The sequence below is a fragment of the Colossoma macropomum genome, unplaced genomic scaffold, assembly GCF_904425465.1.
Source record: "Colossoma macropomum unplaced genomic scaffold, Colossoma_macropomum, whole genome shotgun sequence".
Taxonomy (NCBI): Eukaryota; Metazoa; Chordata; class Actinopteri; order Characiformes; family Serrasalmidae; genus Colossoma; species Colossoma macropomum.
In genome coordinates, this window is record NW_023494792.1 from 29,299,500 (window position 1) to 29,324,837 (window position 25,338).

General features: G+C 39.1%; 1 protein-coding gene across 1 annotated transcript; it reads left to right on the forward strand.

Moving 5' to 3' along the window:
- The first annotated feature begins 153 nt into the window (after nucleotides 1-153).
- On the forward strand, nucleotides 154-19,951 carry cntn1b (contactin 1b). The gene is given in 25 exon segments (XM_036576807.1): nucleotides 154-231; nucleotides 3,347-3,428; nucleotides 3,556-3,597; nucleotides 3,734-3,860; nucleotides 5,140-5,321; nucleotides 5,616-5,711; nucleotides 5,973-6,179; nucleotides 6,408-6,507; nucleotides 7,517-7,698; nucleotides 8,804-8,928; nucleotides 9,029-9,146; nucleotides 9,382-9,532; nucleotides 10,636-10,763; nucleotides 11,027-11,199; nucleotides 13,044-13,167; nucleotides 13,529-13,696; nucleotides 14,001-14,150; nucleotides 14,896-14,966; nucleotides 15,080-15,311; nucleotides 15,551-15,663; nucleotides 15,805-15,994; nucleotides 16,991-17,106; nucleotides 17,519-17,587; nucleotides 17,589-17,676; nucleotides 17,993-19,951. Coding segments are annotated over 24 exon segments (3,108 nt in total). The 5' UTR covers nucleotides 154-231; nucleotides 3,347-3,355; the 3' UTR covers nucleotides 18,076-19,951.
- The last annotated feature ends 5,387 nt before the right edge of the window (nucleotides 19,952-25,338 follow it).

Here is a 25,338-nt window from a genome sequence, read left to right on the forward strand (position 1 = left end):
GTCCAATAGGAGCCCGAGTTGCGCTCCACGCTCCTTACTCGACCAATAGGAGCCCAAGTTGTGCTACAATCCGCTCAGAGGACCAATAGAAGCCCGAGCTCATTCGCTCTTGTCCAATAGCAGCGCGCTGCGTCTCGCGGCCGTTCGCTGCGGGTCGAGGCGGCGGCACGAGCAAGTGAGCTGCAGGGAGAGAGAGAGAGAGAGAGAGCGGAGATTAAACTCAGTCTGCAGGTACGTTCTCGCGCGGCGCGCGCGCGTGTGTGTGTGTGTGTGAAAGATGACCTTGAAAATTCTGTGTAGTAGAAAATATTCTGTCACATTAAACGCGTCCCAACTCAGGGGTGTCTGAGAGAGTACCGCAGTGCAGAACTGCGCTTCGGTCTGTGTGTGTGTGTGTCTGTGTGTGTGTGTGTGTGTGTGCGTGTAACCGTCGAGGCTCTGTCAGAATGTTGTCTGGCTCTGAGTGACCCTGTCTTTTTAACATTTCAGTGAGGAGTTGATAAGAAAACACGGGCTTGTACGTAATTTGGACGTATCAGCGGACAGTAAAGTTAGAGAGACCCTCTCGGACTTTAAATGAGGGAGGGGGTGAGCAGTGACGCAGTAGTTTGGGATGACTTACATCCAAAAAGGTGGGGCTGGCATCGCAGCGTCTTTGCTGCCCTTGAGGTGTTACATGTAGCAAATAATGAATTTAATATTACAGACAAATTGTTTCATATGAGAAACTAGGGCTGTGACAGAGCCTCATGACATTGAGACATTACAGTGCGGACTGTGAGAGGGAACGTCATACACAGTTAAAAAAAAAGACTCGTGCTTCTAAATAGGACCATTGTCTGTATTAAAGAACCGTTGAGCCATCTTTTTTTTTTTAAAGTGTGTAGAGAATGTACGTTCTGTTTCTAATGCTACTGCACTGTTTGAACACCAGAGTTTAAACGATCAGCTGTAATTAACACCTCATGCTGCACTCCTGCACTCCTGCCCCCAGCTCTAGTGCTCATTTTTATTTTTATTCATTCAAATTTTATACAGAATCATGAACCCTGTACGGTGGTTCAGATTGGCTGGGGATATTGTTTGGTTCCTCTAGGAAATAAATCCTGTGACCTTTGGTTTTTGGAATGAAGCAGGATTGGAGTTTCCTTTTGATCATGAAAACATTACCTCCGAAACTTTCACACTTCACATTTCGACAGAAGATTTTATAGTCACATTTTTCAGTGGCTCTTTTTCCATAATCCATCCATTAATGACTCAGTGTTTGCCATCTGCTTTTCAGAGCTATACTGTGTTGATAAAGAGGCGTTTATGTACAGTAGGTGTTCATGGCTGACCTGGAAGCTTATCTGAGAATACAATTTGTTTTTTCCCTCACCCATAGTCAGCTTAAAGCAAACAGTGACCTAAATCTGAGCAGGCTGGTCAAAGAGGAGGCAGCAGCAACAGACCGGGACAAGATTATGGATAAACGTGCTCTCGGATCAACTGACCATGCCACCGCGGCACGAGAGAGATAAACAAACTGATGTGGACAAACGCTTGGATAGAGCAATGATGCAGGGACAGTATAAGATGCCATCCTATCGACACATAGGAGGCATCCAGAGTCTCCCCCTCCCATGTCCCTCAGTCAGGAGGGAGTGTGTGTCCTTTAAAGTCTGTGCAGATGTGCTGAAAAGGCAGAGCAGGTTGTTAGAGGGAGGGAGGCAGGCTGGGTGTGTTTCTGTTCAGCTCTTCTGATGCAAGAAAACTGTGTATGTGAGCTCAGACTGAGATTTACTCAGTAACCCACTCGCTCCCCCTCCATTTCATGCATGCTTTTCTGCAGAGTCATGCTTTAGTACTCAGGGAGGCAAGAAGCGCCAGTGCTGCATTATACTGCAGTGTGTGTGTGTGTGTGTGGTATCTGTGCTGCATTTGAAAGAGCAGCATGCAGTAGAGATGTGCTACTACCACTTTTTCCTTTCCGATACCTGATATTTAAGCACTTGAGATACCAAGTACGGATGCTAACTCTATGTAACCTAACTACTGAAAAAGGGCCTCTAATGCCCCAAAAATGGTACCATTCTATTTTTCAAATACTTTATTTTGGGTAAAACATTGTTCTGTGTCACAAATGAAACATAATAAGCTTAAACAAATGGCATTTGTCTGTGGTCTTGACATGGTTTATCTTTAAATGCTTAATCAAGTTGATAAACAATGAGGTCCTTGTTGGTCAGGCCTCCACTGATTTTGCAATGAGCATTTTTACGATTGCGCATCTCAAGTATGAAATAATCCCACACCGCTGACATGTTGCTTCAGTTAAGGTCCATCTACTGGCATGCATGTAAGTGTCACCCATGGTATCTGTATTCTCTATTGTGGATAACAATGCTGTATTTAAGTGCTGATACCTGGGCCAAAATGAGGCTGCATCCTATCACCTTACTTGTTCAAACTATACTCTGAACATATAGTAAGATACACAAGACTGGAAGAAAATGATAGAGGATTTAAGACTGTTGGAAGAAACATCAATCACCTTACATGATATGTGATATGTGGTTGGCAAACCACTCATAATGAAAGGTCAAGACGGTCAAAAGGTCATCATAAGGAAAGTTAAAGCTGCACTGTGTAAGATTTTTTGTTGAAATTGAAAGAAATAGCATTACTGAGTTATGCTGATGGAGATATGATGACATTAGTAGATAATTCACTGACATCCTCAGAAGACTTGTTCGTTAAGACCGAGTTCTCTTTTAATACCCATTCAATGTGCTCGCAATCATCCACTAAATGAAGAGGTCTGGAGCACAGCTGATGTTACAAGGAGGTGTACTTAATCAAGTGGCTGGGCATTGTATTAATAAATGCCCAAGCGAATTGGATTGCAGCATTTCTTGTGTGGAGTTGGACTATATCTAGTATCCATTCTGCTGAGTCAGGCCATGGTAAATGATTCATGTTTCTGTCAGAGAGCACCTCAGCCCCCTGCTGAGCATGCTATTCTAAAAGCATGCAGCTCTGTCCCTTTCCACAGTAAGCAAATTTAAACCCCAGAACAACACAGCACAGCACAGAATTGACTTTGTAAATATCACATTACTACAGTGATGGCAGTGCACTGTACCGATGGATGTATACAGGGAGGTATATATATGGGTTCTTGAATAGAAAGGTGGCAGGGTAATGAGACTCATACTGGATGTCCCTGTCCTTCATCTGAAGATAAATAGATTTAAGTAGAGAGCAGAGATAACAAACTAATGACATTTTATAGCAGATTTATGGAGCTTGGCATTAATAGGATGAATTATATTAATGGGATCTCTTTCTGTCTTATCCTCAGGACTGTGTGATGGGAGGGGGCGTCGCCATGGCTGCTCCAGTGGTGCTCCTGTCGATCCTCTCCTCTTTGCTGTTATCAGCTGGTGGGTGATAATCACTGATTGTGTTGTGGAGGTGTTTGTGCACACTTTTCAGATGTTTACTTTTAATTCAGTGCTCAGGTAATGCCTAACTGAAAACATCACATCTCCTGTTAACCTTTTCCTGTAGATGCAATCAAGCCCAGGTTCTTTGAGCCCAGAATCTTTGACAGTAAGTCACATCAGTTTCTGCTTCAAGACTGAATTGTAATAGATAGACATTATTGGACGGTCTACATGAATTTATCTACATTTCTACTTGTTCTCATATGAAGTCTTGACAATAATGATGTCATTTTGTGTCTCAGAGGAGGCCACAGGTTTTGGGCCCATATTCGAGGAGGAGCCTCTTGACACAGTGTACGCCGAGGATTCACCTGAAGCCAAAATTTCCATGAACTGCAGAGTTCGCGCCAATCCACCAGCCACTATCAAGTAAACAACTTAGCTGCTTTTGTTCCAAAGCACCCTGTTTTATTAGAGATCAGCATGGGGACTTGCAGGGACAAAACATCTATACAGCTGCATATGAAATGTGTAGAAAGTGTGCATCGGTAGCAAAAAAATATTTGGCAGTGCGTCATATATCATATACTGAGAGCCTTGACTTCCACATGATTAGCACAACTTCTAAGTATTTAAATCTGTAGCATGCCATTTGAGAAAGATTCTGCTAATAATACCTCACAGCATTCCCTATTATGTATTAAAGTCAGCGTGAACCGGAAATCATAAAACATTTTTCTTCCGTATCGTAACGTGTCTCAGAGTGAAACACAGTGTCTGGAAGGGTCTCTGAGGTAACTTTTTGATAAAATGTGTGAAGCAGGAATGGCTACTGTCACAACAAACTTGAATGACAATGATGCCTATATAGAAAAGAAAAACATATAGCTGTCAAATAAAAATAATTATGATTAATCACATTGTTTTGTGTGGGTAATTGAGATTAATCACATCTTATTTGCACAAATTTGACCCTAAAGAAAGTGAAGAAACAGTGACTGCAAGTTCCAACTCCTCTGTAATTGTAGTCTCCCTATGAACACTGTCCAGTGTAGTCTATGAGCATCTTCAAGAGCAGTTGTTACAGGTATTACTGGTATGTTTGCTTGTAAGTGTTCAGAGTCAGTGTTCTTCAGTGATAAACAAATTCGTTATGATAGTAGCTGGAAATAACTTGAATTAAGAGAGTTATCAGTAACAAGAAAAAAGGTTAATTTTCACATCAGACTGGCTCATATTACCTGACCTTCCATCACACAGAAACGCTCAGCTAGCTCAGAAGACCCTCTGAGATTTTATGTTTCACTTGGAAATGTGTTACATTACAGAAAGAAATTGTGTTAGAATTTCTGATTCATGTCAACTTTACATAAGCTATCGCAGTGAGTATGCAGATTAAATAAAGTGATCCATTCCGTGACTCAGTCAAGCTCATTGTGGTCCAGAAATGTCCACTCTGTTTAAAAAAGTGCAGTCTGTTGCCTTGACTTCAACTGCACTTACTGAATCTTAGCCTTGTTGGTCATTGCATGAGTGAAGAACATAAAATATCCGTACTTGTTGACAATCAGGTTGTACCTGCAAACATTTGCATTGACATACCGATTCTTTTCATTATATTACATGCCATATATTGAAAATAAGAAAATGTAATGAAGAACTTATGTTGCTACATGTATGTATGTTTTAAGCAAGACTGTGTTTGCAGGTGGTGGCATAACAACTGGGAGATTAAACTGATGGAGCAGCCAGATGAGCACTACAGTTTAGTGGGTGGAAACCTGGTCATCACGAACCCAGAAAAGAGCAAGCATGCTGGGAAATATGTGTGTGTGGCCAAGAACGTTTATGGCACTACCATCAGCAAAGAGGCTACTGTCAAATTTGGGTGTAAGTGAATAGCTTTTAGATTTTTTTTTGCTAGTGTAGTTCTAGCTGAAGCCCAAAAATCTTTTATTGAGGCATAATTCTTTCAGAATTCACATTTACTCTGACTGAAGTGAGTAGAACTGGTTAAGTTGCGGTGGCAAATTGATAACAGTAACCAATCACTGGCCAAGTAGTTCCAGTTAATGATGTTTCTGTCACATACTAATTTTGATGACTGTACCATGGTTGATCCACCATGATGGCAATGTCTGTATTTCTGTTCAATATTTCATGTTTGATTTAATCTCTTCTCAGATCTGGACCAGTTTCCCACTGATGAGAGAGAGGCTGTGTATGTTAAAGAAGGACAGGGGGCCGTCCTCTTGTGTGCTCCACCCTCTCGCTATCCAGGTAAGAGCTTTTCCCTATTTACTATTAAAAATGCTGTATTTGTTTAAATATTTAATGCTTGTGTAATCATATTTTGATTGTGATGCAGAAGCACTGGTGTTAAATTACATGCTCTATATTGTGCTAAATTCAGAAAGAATAGAACAACTATTTTCTTTTCACTTTATACAGTCCACTGATTTAGGCAAAATCATTGCTGGTTGACGTGACTCTAATGTTTCTTTCTCTTTCGCCATCTTTTTTTTCCTCTCTCTTTCGTAGCTGAGGTGATGTACCGATGGATCTATAATGATTTCCCCAATTTCATTATCCCTGATCAGAGACGCTTTGTGTCTCAGAGCACTGGAAATCTCTATATTGCTAAAGTGGAGGCTTCTGATGTCGGCAACTACTCCTGCTTCGTGTCCAGCCCCACCATCGGCAAGAGTGTCTTCAGCACCCCTATCCCTTTAGTGCCACAGACGGAGAGTGAGTGTGTGTCTGTATACAATAAAGCCACTTATAATATTTGAAATTTGAATAAAGAATACTTTGAATGTAAATGTTAATGAATATATTGTTAGAGTATTTGTTTTTGTTTTATGCTGTTCTTGCAACCTACATTTCCAGTTGCAGCAGTACATATTTTTTATTTTAATTTTAAAGCCTTTAAATACAAAATTAACCATGGTCTAACACTTTCAACTCCCCTTTCAGAGGAGGTGAAGCGATATCCTGCAGACATCCGGGTCAGATTTCCGAAGACGTACGCTTTGGTGGGGCAAAACGTGACACTCGAGTGCTTTGCCTTGGGAAAGTAAGCTATTTAGAGGTGGAGGTAGAGATGGGCGATAAGGCAAAAATATAATATCATGATACTTAGGGACAGTTTTTCATAGTGCCACATTTGAAGATACTTTGACTCTGAATACGCTATGAATACAGTGATTTGTAGACAATGGGTGCATTTATATGCACTTATTAATCCGATAACTGCAGAAAATCCGATCAACGTGTTTACATGCACTTGAGTGATCAGATAATGAGAAACTCCAGGTCTACATGAGTCAGACAACAATGTGATTTCTGCTTTGCAAACGTAATGTAAAACTCCATGCTGCATTTTTTTTAAAAAAACATTGTGCCACTTTACCTGAAAATATAAACATACATCATCTAGAAGGTGAAGAGTAATTAAATTCTTCATATCGTCAAGCATGTAGTTGGTTTCAGCGTCATTTTACGGTACTGCAGTCTGTTATAGCACATGTTCAGACTGAGAAATCCGAAAGAAATCAGAGCAAGAGTATAAATGTCCTGAAGACTCTGATTACTGAGCTGAAGTCCAGCTCTTTTTATCGGATTTCTTAATCGGATTTCTAGACCTTACTCCGGTCTAAGAAATCGGAATATGCCGTTTACATGACCATTTGAATAATCAGATCACTGCAGAAATCCGATTATGATCAGATTATTGAGCGCATGTAAACGCAGGACCAATAATGATGCTCTTTTTCTTTTTTAATGAAACATGCAGTTGTTCTGTAATTACTGACAATATTCACAGTAGGCTCAGAAAAGCATATTGTGAAGTAGTGTGATGAAATTTATCACCAGAACAATAAATATCATAACACTGCCCACCCCTACCATCAACATCAGGTGTAGTTCATACATTTCAAGTCTTTCCTTCATCGTCACTTTCCTCGCTCCTCATAAAATTAGGGAGTGTTTTATCAGGACAAAATTTTGATACTAGTCTCAAGCACTAACCATGGTTATTCAGCTGTTTCAGTCCTGACTTAGTGTGCTTGTGTGCCATTCAGTCCTCTCCCACACATCCGCTGGAGGAAACTGGATGCCGACCTGCCGCCCAACTATGAGGTGAGCATGAATGGGGCGCTGCTGCACCTCATCAACGTGCAGTACGAGGACGAGGGCAGCTACGAGTGTGAGGCCCTCAACGTCAGAGGCATGGACTGGTACCGGCAGTGGCTCTACGTGGAGGGTAAATTTCACATTACAATACTTGTGGCATTGTTACTGATCTGCAAAGCAATTATTTAGCCTCCAAGGCCATTGTTATAGCTGGTGATAACAAAAGCAGCATATTGTCACTGTCACACACACACTTACACACACACACACACACACACACACACACACACACACACACACACACACATACACACACACATATACAAAAAAAAATGAGCATCTGCCTTTATGAGAAGTTATTGTTGTGTGTACAGTGTTGCTTTGAGGAAAGAAAAAATCCTTTACATTTTGTTATGTTTTTGTTGTTTCTTGACATTAAAAAGACAAACAAACGTTGGAAGTTTAGGCTCAAACTAGGGTGTAAATCAAATCAAACTCCAGACTTCTGAGTGCTAAAACGATTGGTGATGTTAAAAGACCAACATGCAGTTTCAGTATCATGAGCGATGATTGAGTTATTACACACCCCTTAATAAATCACTACACCCCTGTGCAAAAAAAAAAAACCAAGATCAAAATGGCAAAACATTAAGCTTGTAATGGTGTTAACAACAAATTATTAAACAAGGAAATATAATTCCTTAGCACAGGATAGTTTTTACTGTGGATTTCTTTAAATGTGGAAAGTCTTGAGGTTAAACTTGCAGACAAACTTTTCACAGAAAGAAGAATCGGTATTTTTCCACTCAGCACTGATGGCTACAAACAGTTGAATAACATTGCCAAGACAGTATGTGTTTAATATGAGACCAAATATTCTCTATTGGGTTTAAATCTGGACTCTGACCAGCCAAAACCAACAATAAAACCATTTATTTTTTGGGCTCGGCACATTTATTTTTTTTTGCACAGAATTCTAGTTGTGTTACTGACCTGAGCTAAAATATTTTACACTATTTTACACAATATTTTATGGACTCAGTTTAAGTCTCCTAGTGAAAGGCTTAATTGACTTAAGAATACACTGTTAAATGGAGTCTATGATGACCAGGGTCTCAGGAACCAGCCTGAGTCAGTGATGCTGTTAACAAGTTTGTGGATCTTATGTTTCCACTGGTCTCTTTAGATAATACACATTATTATTCTCTCTTCTTCATTGTGGCCTCTCTAAACAGGTGCTCCAGAGTGGGCGGAGCATATTAACGACACTGAGAAAGATGTTGGCAGTGAGCTTACTCTGTCCTGCACTGCTGTGGGAAAGCCACTACCATGGATACGCTGGTTGAAGGATGGCTACTCTGTGAGTTCCCCTTTCATTCTGTTGCGGCAGATCAAAATAGGCAGTTGGAGTAAATCAGTGGATAATGTAGTGTATCAGTCACAAACTTGTTATATTCCAGTATGGCAAAGGAGAGCTGAAGTTCTCCAGTCTCACGTTTGAAGATTCAGGCATGTATCAGTGCATTGCTGAGAACACCTGGGGAACCATCTATGCCAATGCAGAGCTCCGGGTGGTCTGTGAGTACATCCACACACATGCTTAAGTGTTTGCTTCATTAGCAGGCTCCCCGTTTCACTGCTCAAAAGAAGGTAAAATGAGGGAGTAGTTGACTGTTGCTGTGTGTAAAAATCTCTGCATGCAATTTTCTTTACATGTTTGTTTCCATAAAGTATGATCTATAAAGTCAATACATTGAATTTATTATTTGTAATAAAACACAATTTTAGTTGTGTTTCAATGCACTCTCCACAGCTTGTGCTCCCACATTCATATACAACCCAGTGAAGAAGACTCTGTTGGGTGCTGAAAATGGCCGTGTGGTTATCGAGTGTAAACCCAGAGCGGCTCCGAAGCCCAGGTTTATCTGGAAACGTGGCTCTGAACTGCTCTCCAACTCCTCCCGGTCTGTCATCACTAAGCAGTGCTGTTTTACATCTGTACTAGTTTGCATAAGCAGTTACTCCTCTTTGTTGATACATTAGGAGCACAGAGTCCACCCTTCATTTATGTAATTTGTAGTCAAAACAGCCATTATGTACAAGTCATTCATGTTTCAGTGTCAGGAAAAAAAGAAAATTACACAGAATGCTTGACAACTAAATATAATATTAAATGTTTCAGTTTTTAGTGTCCACTAATTTATTACAGCTTCCATTTTTTCAGGAGACTTACTTTCAGTTTTTCAGTGAGATGTTTTTCCACAACTCTAAAGTTCAGTCTCAGAAGTTGGTAGTATTTTCTGATTCTCACAATTCAAATTATCCAAACACATTCAGTAACATTGTGGTCTGCACTCTGGGGTGGCCAGAGTGGAGCTAGATTTTCTCCTTTCTCTCAAAGAAGAAAGCTTAAATCTGATGGTGACAGTTTTGGTGGTCTACCAGGTCTTGCATGGTTGTTAAAGTCCCATTTTCTCTGTATCATTTGCCAATTTTTGAAGTCTAGTTTTGGAAACGCCTGTTTTTTGACTTATTTTCATTTGACTTTTGGCTTTATTGTGCAAGTGGATTATTATATAACCAATAACTCAGAGATGTACTTAGTGACTGTTTTGTTTGGAAATTAAATAAATGAAGCATAGCCTCTGACGTTTATGCAGTACCCTTGAGTACTCTCTTATTGAGATAAATACACTGTGAAAAGTAAGAAAACTGGTTGCCTTCAAATTTTAAGCTCACTGAACTTATAATAGTATTAACAGAAGGTTAGGTTAACAGAACAGTAATATGCATTTTACATTCAGTTAAATTATTATATAAAGTTCAGTGAAATCAAAATTTTAAAACAACCAGTTTACTTAATTTAAACAGAAATTTGGTTAAATCACTAAATCATTTTTACAGCATAAAGCTATTGTGTTATAAACTTATAGTCAAATGATATAATGCATAATCATAATTATTAAAACATAAAAATACATTATCATGTTATTTTTAGGCGATATCACTTATGGTACTAAATTATGGGCACCTAACCAGTCTCTGTCCTCTCTGATGTGTGTCATAGTATGTTTATCTGGGATGATGGGAGTCTTGAGATACTGAACGCGACAAAGAGTGATGAGGGCTCGTATACGTGTTATGCTGAGAATGACCGTGGCAAGGCCAACAGCACAGGCACCCTCAGCATCACCGGTTAGTAAAAGTGTTCTTGAACTGCTGACATCTGACACATCCTTAGATTAAGGAGGACATGCAGACATTTAATGCAGTATTTTAGCTGTAATAAACCCACTGGGGTGTGACATTTTTTGCCAGTCACTTCTGTTGAAAGTCTAGTATACTTGATTGATTTTGACACAAGTAATTGATAATTGCAGCATGTTGTGATCCGTATCCACAAGTTATTATCTAACGCCAGTTCATTTTAACTTTGCATGTGTGCGTTCTTGTCTCAGAGGCTACTAAGATCACAGTACCCCCCTCGGATGTGGAGGTAATAGTGGGAGAGACTACTGTCCTTCAGTGCTCTGCCTCATATGACTCCAGCCTAGACATCACCTTCATCTGGACAGTGGACTCTTACATCATCAACTTTGCCACCGACTTTGAACACTATGAGCAGATGATGGTAAGATGATGGCTATTCCTAATAGACAGTGTTGATTTATTTATTGAGAGCAAAATACATTACAACATAGTTCAGGTACAACCAGGTTCACTAGCAAATCTGAATATGAGGTCACTGTCCATTTTATCAGCTCTATTTACCATTTAGGTGCACTTTCACCCTGTTATTCAATGGGCAGGACCACCACAGAGCAGCTATTATTAGTGGTGGATCATTCTCAGTGCTGCAGTCACACTGATGTCGAGTGAGTCAGATACAGCAGTGCTGCTGGAGTTTTTAAACACCTCATGTAACTGCTGGACTGAGAATAGTCCACCAACCAAAAATATCCAGCCAACAGCGTCCTGTGACCACTGGTGAAGGACTAGAGGATGACCAACACAAACTGTGCAGCAACAGATGAGCTATCGCCTCTGACTTTACATCTACAAGGTGGAATGTCTAATAGAGTGGACAGTGAGTGGACGCAGTGTTAAAAACTCTAGCAGCAACACACACTAACACACTGAGAATGAGAATGATCCACCACCCAAATAATACCTGCTCTCTGGTGGTTCTGTGGGGGTCCTGACCACTGAAGAACAGGGTGAAAAGGAGGCTAGTAAAGTATACAGAGAAACAGATGAATTACAGTCTGTAATTGCAGAATTACAAAGTGCATCTATATGGTAAGTGGAGCTGATAACATGGACAAAGAGTGTAGAAACAAAGAGGTGGTCTTAATGAAGTGGCTGGTTGATGTATGTGTCAGGCTCAGGCTGAATAGGCAGTCTACAAGGCCCCTTGTGAGAAATTGGATACATGGGAAATCAAACCGATTCAGGAGAGGACAGTTTAGTGGCCAGAAGGATATAATATATTTCATTTGTTCGGCCATAATAGGTTAAAGAAGTGACGTGCTATGCCAGCACCTTGCATCTACTTGCAATAAATAACTAATTGTAATTTTTCTGACCAGTGTCGCAGTTGTTTTTATTGTTTTTTGTGACCAAGAAGACCATAATATCCACTTTTTCTGGCTTGAGGCTTGAATGTTGAATGTAGATTGCCAGACAGCCAGTTAGTTGTTTTTAGTTGTCATACACACAGCATGTTGGTGTTTGCTTGCTTCTGATTTGTCTAACTTAATTACAGGTAGTTCATAAGCTCCATGTTACTAGGTTTTAAATTGTGATTTAGTTAAAAAGACGATTAGTCTTTCAGCCCTAATAACAGCATTACGGGAAATTTATCCAGACTAAAAAAACTTTCTTTAATTCCTTAAATTGGAATCTAAACCTAATTTTGTGACAGCTGGGTACTTCATTATGTCATATTATTTTAAATTCTTGTTTCTTGATTTAGCCATGATTTAATGGCTGGTTTTGTCACTACATGGTCAGTTAACCAGCACAATCAAGTTTTATTATGCGCTTTGATGATAAGCTGGTTCAAGACCGAAATTTGTTGAGCTTGGGTCAGTTTCACCTGCAAAATTTGTGTGTGGATCATGTTAGGTTGGACTCGGACAGAATGTTTCTTGTTGTATTTGGTTTCAGACTAAAAAATTAGGCCCAATTAAACCTTAAGCTCTGTTAGGGTTGCACAATAGATCATTTGTTAAGTCTTATCACAATATTGGCCTTTGCAGTACTGATATCTTTAAATACCATATATGCAGACGAGTCTTTAACTACAAATATTTGCCAGTATATTTTAATGCATTGCATATCGCAAACCTAATCACAATATGGTATTTTGTGCATATTATGAAGTCCTAACTTTAATTATATTATTCTGTATTATAGTGTTATATAGTATTGTAGTGCAGATGCTAAATTGGATATGTGTTTATTTGTGTGCAGGGTCGGGAGAACAGCGGAGACCTGCTGATTAAAAACATTCAGATCAGTCATGCAGGGGAGTATATCTGCACAGCACAGACCATCGTTGACAATGCTACTGCATCCGCTAACGTTTTTGTCCAAGGTTAGTCTTGATGATCCTCAAATTAAAGCTCAAATTAATGGAGTGAACTGGAGTAAGCAAACAAAGTAACAAATGATTGTGTGATCCTGTCACATTGTAAGAACAAAATTACACACTAACACAAACTACATTACTGGGTATGAAATAGAAAGTTAAATATTTGTTTCAGAAACAGCAGATGTGTTAATAACAGGTAGTGATTGTAACAGAGACTAAAATGTCTACCAGGTGATTGAATGTACATGTAATAATCTACATTAGACAGTGCAGCTGAGCTCTGTAACACCATATTGATGTGTTATATACAGAAACACAAACGCATGTAGAGTCTTCATTGTGAATGCATTTGTGCTGGTATCAGGTCGGCCAGGTCCTCCAGGCGGCGTGCGAGTGGAAGAAATCAGAGACACATCAGTGAAGCTTGTATGGAGTTTGGGCTCAGACCATGGCAGCCCCCTCACTCAACATGTTGTACAGACTCGAGACTTCTATGCTCTTGATCCTGAGGACTGGAAGACTGCAGTCACCTGTGAGTCCACTAGGGGGCACACATTTATTAAAAAAAACATTCATGCTGCTTCACATTAAGCCTCAGCAAGGTGTTTAAGTTTGGCTTGTTCTGATAGGGGAAATTAAACAGACAGAATTCATAATGCTTGTGTTATCTCTAATACAGTAGTGTTATCCAGGCCAACGCTGAGATTTGTAGTATTGGAACAAATAGAATGCAAAGCACTCACTCATCTGTGAAACACCTGTAGCAAGCTGTATTACTTGATTCAGTGAGATTCAGATTAAAACTAAACTATTAATAAGAGGTTTGTCTTGTTTAGCTCCTGTTTTCTTGGATGGAAAAACTGAGACGGCAGAGGTGGTTGATCTGTATCCCTGGATGGAATATGAATTTCGTGTGTATGCCGTCAATGAGCTGGGAGCAGGAGAGAGCAGCCTGCCCTCAATTAAAATCAAAACCTGGGATGCTAGTGAGTGCACTCTTTTACTGTAACATATTTACTGAACACAGTTTTAATTGTAAACCAAATAGAGGTTATACTAAATAGATGTATTTACTTCAAGATCTTAGGGGCACATTCATATTATGTACATATACTGTGCATATAAAGCCTATATATATATATATATATATATATATATATATATATATATATATATATATATATATATATATATATATAGTGGTTGTCCACACTTCATTTGCTTTTCTACATAAGCACTCATCAGTAGCCACAGTGTCCTCAGTCAAAATCGAGAATATATTTCAAGTGAAGATAAGTTAACACATACTTTTCTGGGAACAAACTTAAATATGTTTTTTTTTCTGCAAACTTTAGTGCACAATTTCTGTTTATTTGAGTTTAACATACTGGAAAAAATGTAACATATAATATGTGCCCTAACATTTGCATAGGCCACATTTTATGTTTTTTTTAGCAAATAAACTGTAACTGTGTATTAAAATGTGCAGAAATGTATTGTCTGCAGAGGATTTATTCTTACTTTTACTTAGAAAATCAACAAAACGTCATTTGGACTGGGGCTCTTTTGCATATGACTGTATGCCTTAAAAGTAACTTACATACATGCTATAAATGTTCTATGATGTCCTTAAGTGGAGACCACTTCTACTTTACCTTTATGTATGGTTTCACTACAAACTGCCAAAGCCTGCAGAGAAAAGAAGTCTAACTCAGCCTGTTCTGCTTTCAGTTCCTACCATGTCTCCCACTGATGTCGATGGCTATGTGGGCCTGAATGGGGAGCTCATCGTCACCTGGACTGTATGTGTTCTTACTGAACTGTATACACCAAAGCATGTATTCAAATTCTTTCAAGTACAAAAAGTTCAACCAATCTGAAGGACACTTTCACCATGTTCTCATCTCTTTTACAGCCCATGAAACCTCAGTACTTCTTTGGTAAAAAGTTTGGCTATGTAGTGGCGTTTAAGCCCCATGAGGACTTTGACTGGAAGTGGTCAACTGTAGCAGATCCGGAGGCCAGACGCTTTGTTTACAAGGACACCATCATCCCCAACACTGAGATCCAGGTCAAAGTGAAAGGCTACAACAGCAAAGGAGAGGGGCCATACAGCTTGACCAAAGTAGTGTACTCATCTGAAAGCGGTGAGGTTTCTTTCTTGGCTTCTGTCTCAGTAGACAAAAGAGGATACATGTTAAGATTAGTGTTAAGATTAGAAGTCAGAATAAAATGTTCAGAGAAATGTACAATATATAGTTTATTTCTGAGGTAATTCTTCAAATTTAGCTATTTTCACTAATATGCAGCCACATTTTCCATTGGCTTCTGTTAGTCTTGCACCATATAATACTCCAGGTCTGACCCCTGTGGCCTCCTTGCACAGCGCCCACTGAAGCACCGCTGGACGTGTATGCCCGTCAGGTCACCTCTACAGAGGCTCTTGTGTGGTGGCTGCCTGTCTACCAGGTTCCTCCTCACTGGGTGGATGGCTACCAGGTACGTCTAATGCATGTTTCATACTCCAGAACTTTTCTGTTTTCTCCTGGCTCCTTCCTACTTTCTATAGATATCACAGTTCATAATAAGGGTTAGGGTTATTAAATAATACTTAGGCCAACCTAAATTCTTATCCTTCAGATTCGCTACTGGAGGAAGTATGATGACAACGAAGCGGCTGCCTCTCGTGTTCTGGTGCACAGTTCGGTTAACCAGACTCGCCTGGAGAACATGCGGCCGGACTCACACTACCTTATAGAGGTACGGGCCTACAATGGAGCCGGACTCGGGCCACCCAGTGAGCACTGTGAGATGTTCACCAGGAGACCACGTAAGACCAACACTACATTCTGCATTTTTTGCACACAATACCTCATGTAATACGATGGTATATAAACACTGTAAATCAGTTAAATATATGAAAACTATTAGATCGGAAGTTCTATAAGGCTGTGTACTTACTGTGACAGTAATGCACATGTATTTATTATACAAGGACTTTATTTCACAAGGACTTATACACTGTCCAGTTACTTTATTAGAAACGCCTGCCTTGTAGGTCCACTTTGTCATTGTACAGAGACTGGAGCCAATTGTGGATGTGTTAGCCATTCTCTAACACAGTGGCCAGTTTCTGACCACAGAACTGGATATTTTGGGTGCTAGACCACTTTTCACCAAAGGTCTGACCACTGATGAATAGTGTAGATGGACTGCAGTCAGTATGCTTATATGATGGACTTACAAGGTAGTTGGATCCTTGTGAATTTAGGTTTTGTCCACTAATACTGCACATTGCACGGTCACTTTGTTTATGCATCCATAAATGTCAAATTGTTACATTTAAACTGCACAACTGTTACCATTTATAATAAATAATAGTATACAATATACTAAAACAATAAACAGTAAGGGTAATTTGCAGCACAAATGTATTTTTGTATTTTTGTACTGCACATTACTCTTATTGTTTATTGTTTTAGTATATTGTATACTATTATTTATCTCTACTTTCTTTTTATGTATATGTAAATAGTGTACAGCAATACTTTGCTCCTGTTCCTTTTGCTCTTGTTTTGCTCTTTACTGTGCTTTGTACTGTTGCAATATTAGAATATACCTCTGGGATTAATAAAGTCTGTACCTATCTACCTACCTATCTATCTATCTATCTATCTATCTATCTATCTATCTATCTATCTATCTATCTATCTATCTATCTAAAGTAGCCAGTGAGATCTTGTCAATCGAGACTCAAACTTTGACTGTGTATTACGTAAATCCTACATGCACAACTAAGTTTACTTTTTCAAATTTAATTTTCCAGCTCCAAATCGTCGTCTGAGGGTGTACAAGTATGTCAGCTTTACACGCAAATGGCTCTATATCTACTGGGATCACATCTACAATTACTGGAATGAGTCTTATGTAGAGGGTTACAAGGTGGGTGTTTTGTATATCAGAGACCACTGCACAGACTTTGGCCTGCAAAGATGTTTAAGTTAGCCAATATCCTTTGCCCTAATTTACCCTAACTCTTTTAAGAGTTTATATTTTAAGGGAAACACTACTTTTGGTAACAAATTATGTGTATAATAATAATGTAAAGGTATAAAATGTTATATAATGTTATACAGCTTTCTTTACCTGTATACTTTTTGTGGTATACTTTGGCCCCCTCAAGACAAAAAGTTTGGCCACCCCTGCTCTCATATTAGTGTTTTATCAGTGCTAGGGCTCTTTGTCCTATCTGTCCATTAAATGTCTGTGTATCCAGTTAAAATAGCATCAGTATGACAGATGCACATTTTTTCAGTGTTTAGGAATTAAGCTTGCCTGTCTTTCTTGTGTGAAGATCTTGTTTAGGAAGGAAGGGGAGCGCTATGGGAAACTGTACACCACCGGCAGGCACTACATTGACTTCCCCTATGCCTGAGACAGGCGATTACGTGATTGAAATAAGGGCTCGCTGTGAGGGAGGAGATGGCCCTATATCACAGATACGTGTGCAAGGTGAGATGAGCCTGCTTCCTTAGAATTACAGGGCAACAAAGGCAACAAAAGCTGAATCTTATAGGTTGTAGCTTTAAAGGAACCCCTTACCTTAAATGTAGTTGATAAGCCAAGAATCTTTAGTTTTGGACCAGAGCTATAAGGCTAATGCAGCCAGCAGGTAATGGAAACTTAAGTCTCACTAATTAGCACTTTGTAGCTAGTAGAGGTTTTGAGGTCAGGGGGAAACTAGATATTTGGCAAAATTATTGCATTAACCTGACTGCATTGCAGTGCCCTCATTTCATTGTCTGCTGTGTGTTGTGTTGCCATGCAGGTCGAGCTGCACTTGGCTCTCAATCTCTTGGTGCTGTCTCACTCCTGCTGCTGGTGCTTGCCTGGATGAACCTTGGTCTGTAGGGAGATCCTGCTTTACCTGGGTCAGATGGACTATACAACCCTGTTTCCAAAAAAGATGTAAATAAAAACAGAATGCAAAGATGTGCTAATCACTTAAACTCTATATTAATTGAAAATTGTACAAAGTCAACATGTCAGATGTTGAAGCTGAGAAATGTTATTCTTTTTTGGAAAATATATGCTCATTTTGAGTTTGATGCCAGCAACATGTTAAAAAAAGTTGGAACAAGGGCAACAAAAGACTGGTAAAGTTGTGTCATGCTAAAAAAACACCTGGGGCAACATCTCACAACTAATTAGGTTAATAAGCAACAGTTCAGTAACATCACTAAGTATAAAAATCTACTGAGATCTGAAAGATCTACCGAGTCTTTCAGAAGTAAAGATGGGAAGGGGTTCACCACTCTGTAAAAAACTGCACAGGGCAAACAGTAAAATAATTTAATAATTTCATTTAAAGTTTCAGTTTCAAAGTTTTATTTGTTACATACATAGTCATACACGGTACAACTAGCAGTGAAATGCTTGGATAACTGCCTGCTCACATGAAGCAATAAGGTAATAAGAATAAGATTGTAGAAAATATATAACAAAATATCCATCAATGAAATATACACTATAATTTGGAGATTTCATCATCAATTTGTACAGTACATTATACCATTACAAGATTTAGAGAATCCAGAGAAATCTCTTTATGCAGGGAACAAGGCCAAAAACCCATATTGGCTGGCCATGATCTTTGGGCTTTCCGACGGCACTGCATTAAAAGCAGGCACGATTCTGTAGTGGAAATCACTGTATGGGCTCAGGAACACTTCCAAATAACACTGTCTGTGAACATGAAAACATTTTGTTGCTGCATCCACAAATTCAAGTTAAAGCCACCATTAATGCTGACTGATATAAACAGGCTTTCGAGCAACATATGCTGCCGTCCAGAGGACGTCTTTTTCAGGGAAGCCCATGCTTATTTCAGCAAGACAAATTCCAAACCACATTCTCCATGTATTACAACAGCATAGCTCCATAGGTCCGGGTTCTAAACTGTGTAGAGTCCAGATGTGTGACCCATTGAGAACATTTGGCAAATATGACTTTGTACTATTTTCAGTTAAATATAGGGTTCAATTGATTTGAACATCATTGCATTCTGCTTTTATTTACATTTTGTACAGCGTCCCAACTTTTTTGGAAACAGGGGTTGTAGAATAAAAACAACCACCACCATCCCAACTGTTTCTTGATTTGCCTTATGAAATGTCCTCAATCATTCAAGTCATAAATTATAGGCATACTATTACCACTGGAGCGAGAGATGAATTCATATATGATCAACATGAAAACATATAACATGGAACATTTATAATAATTGTATTTTGTTGTGAAATGTATTTTTTAAAACCCCTTTTCATGTATTTATTTTCAATCTGTTTCTTTTGTTGGTGCGAGACTGACAACATACGGTTATAAAAGGATGCTTTTTTCATTTTTAATGTTTTAGCTCTGTAAAAAGCCAAATAATTTGCGTTTTTTATGGTTTGGATTGGAGTGTATGAACCCAGGTTTGATAATTGCACAGAGTAAAAGACCTGCATTTAGTCACTGGCTCTAGTTCTGTTACCTTCACTTCATATGAACAAGAAAGCATTGTTTTTGGTTGCTTATGCTGCAAAGTTGGCTGTACATTAGAGAGTACTCTAATCATGACTGTAAAATCATCTCGACATCGCGGTTGCTTATGTGCAGCACTAGTTTTTGAAGTTTTTCACCCCACACATGCAAATGACTCACAGCTATGTGATGTATGGAAATCCAGCAGCACAATCTGTATAAAGCTCTGTCCTCATTAAAGTTTGTATTTAGGATGAAAGAACTTGGGTTTGAAGTTCCTGACACAAACTTGCTGTGGTCACTCACTTAAGCACTGAATTCACTCTTACAATGTCGAGCTGGGTTCAGCTGGACTTCTTGAACACTCTAGGTGTTAATTCATCAATGACTTTTTATCTGTGCACAAGAGCACATTCTCACTTCCTCCTGTGGCTGGATTATTATTAAGAGCTGAGTATTTGACTAAACTGAACTATTTAACTGATTTCCTGTGCCTGAGTTCCACAGTTGACACATACAAATTCTTATGCTTTTTAAGCTCTTTTAATCAGAGCATCTTATTTTTTAAGCTGAAGTCACCTTTTTCTTACCCAAATGAAATCATACAGAGATGGAAGGGATGTGCATTTGACCTCCAATTGAAATATGCGCATATGATATTACCATGAATACATTAGACTTAAGTTTTAAGAAAAAAACTAGAAAATCTTCCTCGGCTTCTGCTGCCCTTTACACATGGACTGCATTGCTCATGTTCTACCAGCAGATGGCAGCATAACTTTGCATTTGTATTTTCCCAGGCTTTATTTAAATCATATTTCACTTGTCTTACCTTCCCAAGTTTTGGTAATAAGGGAAGATAATGCAGTTTTCATATAGAGCTGATGCATCATAAGACATTTACTTCAGATATGCTCAGATAAACAGATTACTACTCCACTGATACACTGACATAGTGAATAATACTTTGAATAATTATACGCTTTCTACAGCATGTGGGAAGGAGACTCACACTGTGTGTCACAGAAAGAGGCAGATGGGATGATTTGGTACGGAGTGCGTCTTCCACCCACCCACATCTCCAGATGTATCACTGTGCTCATCTGTGCTTTGAGAAGTGATGGGTGTTGTTATGAACAGTCGAGTACTTCTCAGTGGCCATTAGATACAGGCAGTGATGTGCGATGAAGGTAAAAAAAATAAATGTTTTGGCAGCTATGATCAGCTAGCCACTGTTTACTGCTGTTGCTAAAGCACAGGTGGGAGTGTAGGCCCGTGTGTGGACGTGGGCATGTGAAGTGTTAATTGTAATCGAAGCCACTCTTGGGTTTTCCATTTTTGTGTGTCTTTACATTAGTATGTTCGATGCTATTCCACACAGTGTCTTTAGACTTTTCAAATATATCTCTCAAATAAACAGTTTGTGTTGAGCTATAATTTCAGAGCATGCATTGGGTGGCATATTTAAAAGCCAGCAGTCTTAAGATGAGACTCAGAATATTGGAAAATATTAGAAGTGACTCCCAGGCCACTATCAATTTGCTCAAATTGGATCAAAAAGCAAAGAGGAGAGGAATCAGAAGGGTTACCCCTATGAAGTATGATGAAGTTTACTGTTTATATCTCAGTTTTTTGTGATTTTTATTTTTCCACATCACTTAAGCACAACAGTCCTTTACACTGTGTGAAAATTTCATGATGAATCACCAACAAAAATGATTCAAAATTGCTTAGAATAAAATCTCTTTACAATAACTTACACTTAAAGTAAAGACTGTTTTGCCCACTCCTGCAAATTTGCTTTTTTTTTTTAAATCCTTGTTTTTCTTTGGACAGCGGTGATATATTGTCAGTATTTTCCAAAATACAAATAGAATACAGCATATTTGTACAACGTGTGATTGTAGTGTGAGAAGACTATATGACTGTAGAAGGGCAGAAGACTCTGAGAACGTGGGCTGGAGTTCTGGGCGGCTTATGCTTTAAGCTAGAAGGCCAGACCACCATTGATGAACAAAGGTATGAACACCAGATGAGGAAAAGGGAGGAGATGGGTGCGACAATTTATTCACAGAAAATGAAAGGTAGTTACGAAAAGTTTATAGAATGTTAGGTTGGAAGGAGAAGCTTCAGACATGGTCCTCCTTCCAAATGTCTGTTATTCCATAAATCCATTAAGGGCTACTTTGTTGGTGCAGCTTGTAGGTGGACAGTATAGCTCATCTTTTTCAATGTGCAATTTGTATTCATCATAGTCTGTGGTCTGTTTCTGGACTCTGGACTCTTTTCAACCCAGCAGTGACACTGAGGTGAATAAAACTCCACCAACACTTCTCTGCCTGATACACTTTTACCAACACCACACACACTACCCTGGTATGGTTCTGATAACAATCCAACACAGAAATAATATCCATGGTGGTCCTATAGTGGTACCTTTCCACTAATGAACAACAGCTACAATCTGTAACTGTAAACCTTTGAAGTGCATTTATAGGGTAGGTGTAGCAGATTGTGATATAGTGTGGACAGGATATCTTTTTAAATAATCCACAAAAAGTCTCAACCAATGTTAAGAAAAAAAGATAAAGGTGAAAATGAGCTTTCTTAAAGCTTCTTAAGACACAAAGAAGAAACACACCTGCTTTAACTGTCACGGTGAACATTAGGATATTTGAGTGTGTGTGTGTGTGTGTGTGTGTGTGTGTGTGTGTGTGTATGTGTGTGCGTGCACGTAAACGTACTGCCATCCTTCATGCTAGATTAGGCACATCTAACCTGTCTCTTCTCATTTGTTGTCATGAATTATCAGACTTTTTCCAGACGATGTGGGTCAGAAATCACTAATTAGCGATATCATTGGAAAATTCACCCACAGCGCCATATTTTTTAGTGATTTAGTTGTAATTTAAATCATTGTTAATCTCATCAATGAACAAATGTTGATGTATTATCAAATGAATTAACAAATAAGTACAATACTAATGAAAAATGTCATAAAAGTCAAAATGGCCATTAAGTACGTTATTCATTACAGTATTTAGTGTCCACTCTTTGCCTTTATTAGAGCTTCCATTCTTTTCAGGAGACTTGCTTTCAGTTTTTCAAAGAAATCTGCAGGGATATTTTTCCACACATTCAAAATTCAGTCTTAGTAAGTATCCAAGTAATCCATACACATTCAATAATGATTCAGTGATGTTGAGGTCTGGACTCTGGGGTGGTCAGGTCATTGTTCTGAGAACACCAGCAGCTTCTTTGTTTGATTTGCAGATATTCTTGTTTTTGTCTATTTTCTTTTCTCAGTAAGATCTTCTTGGCAGCTACACATCCTTTCAGACTCACAGTGTTGAGTGGATATTTTCAGATCTGAAGTAAGAGTGGAGCTTGATTTTCAACTCTCTCTCAGAGACTAAAGCTTTAAGTACTGTTTATCTGATGATGACAGTTCTGGTGGTCTACCAGCTTTAAAATAGTTATCCCGCTTTCGAAACATCTCATAAACTCTTTTTAACTTCTTTTACTTCCCTTTTACTTTACTCTTCTTTATGTGTGGATTATTTTATATCTAATCTCCTCAGAAACATCTCTTGATAAATAAATGACTCAATGAAGGGTAGACTGTGATGTTGGCACAGTACTGTAGGTCTCAATCAAGTCCAAGAAAAATAAGATCATGAAATATAAACAGATTGAAGATGACTGTGAGGAAAGTAGAACACAATGAAACATCACTACTGAGTCTTTATTTCGATTCAGGAACTGATACACATAGAATAGTTTTGCTTTCTGTGTCAGAAAATGCCTGATATTACTGACAGTCTGTAGTCACATTTACTTCCACATGCTGCTTCCATGGCACAATCTCTTACAGTGCCTGTGTGGCACCTGCTGGGACGTTGTTCTCCCAGCTCGGCCTGTGACAAGTTCCAGTGTTGCCCTTGCAGTGGAGAAAAGGATTCTGATTCCCGCTTTTGAAAAGGTGAAGGGAATACAGTCCTGCTTCCTCTGATTCTGTGGCAGGTCTGAAATCAGTATGTGTGATAGCTGCTAGTAATGGGCTCTGTGATGGGAGTAGCGGAGAGGACGTAATGTCAGAAAACACTGCAGCCTGCTGATGATGGGAGATGAAAAGGTTTTGGATGAAGGGAGCGCACTTCTCCCCATCTCTTTCTCTTATTGAAGGAAGGATGCCTCTCTCTTTACTGTCTCCCACCAAAGAACAAAAAAAACTACATCCAGCCAGAGGGAAGAAATCAATGTGGTCTTTGTATGTAAACAATCAAGACTGGGACTGGAGGTGCTGCTCTGACCGCTGCAGGGGAGCCCTCATTAGTTTTAAAATCGCCTCCCTGGATCGCTAAGCAGTGGGCCTGAGGCTCCGATTATTATTTCATTTGTGAAATTGAGGATGGAATTGTGCACTGTGTGTTGCTTGTTTGTGAGCAATAGAGACTTTGAGCTAATCTGAGCAACTCTGTCTTGTTGCAGGCATCACAAGCAGACAGGTTAACAGCATAGCGAGACAGGGAGATAGTCAGTCTGATTGATTTGGTTGCGTGATTGAAGTGGAGCAGCTCAAAGCGTGTGATTTCTCTCCTCTTTCATGTATTTAGAAGCTCCTGCCTCTTTGCATGAATATGCTCCACTTCCATGCCAACACACAGCGAACAGATGCGTGATCTAAGGCTGCATTCACATCACACGCCTTATTGCTCAATTCCAATTTTTTTGCTCATAACTGATTGTTCACATTTGTGTTTGTAAGAGACCCCTATCCTTCATTAGTGCAAACACACCTCTGCCCTGAAAGGAACTGCACATTTCATCGGCAAGTTAGCCTCTGCTGGCACTTCCAACACTGGTAATGATGTCAGAGGCATGAAGTAAAAAAATGCACAGTTTTGATATGTATCCAATCCAAGGCCACGAGTGAAAGCTGCTCAAATCTGATGATGTGAACAGACCCGCTTTTTGTGCTGAGACAGCTCTGTAAAATCTGATCTTTGGCTGTTCACATTACCAGGTTGAAGTGGAGCACATTTGCTAAGATGCAATCAAAGTCATTCAGAGTGGTTTGATGTGAAATGCTCCGTTCCAGAGAAACTTACTGAGTCAGAACTGTTCACAGTGGAGGTTATAGGAACCAGACGTCTGAAAAGCTTAATGCCTCATTACATGCGATGGTTATGAATACATTGCCTAATGCTTGAGATACTTTTTATGATGCTTTTATGATAACGTTTCAACCTAATATGTATTTTTTCATCTATTCATGACTGAGATTTAATTAGAGGGTACTGTAAGGCAAAATAGTCCCCAAATAAATAATTGTTTTTTCAGATTTACCACTATTTCACCATCATCACCATTACATATAAAAACTCAGAAGACGTGTAAGTTCAGTGGTTGTTTTGAATTGTAAATAAAATGGTTATATTCTATCTCCACCACTATAAAGAGTCTGCATGTTTTTCTACAATGAACCATTTTACATTAAACCACTCTGAATAACTCTGTATGTGTTTCATTGATTGAATCATAAAGACATTTTGGTGGAAAATCGGTGGAATTCCTCTTCAATGTGACACAGATCTGGTGTGTAGGGGTCATCAGTTCCTTTGTAAGTATGCTGTGCAGCTTCACATT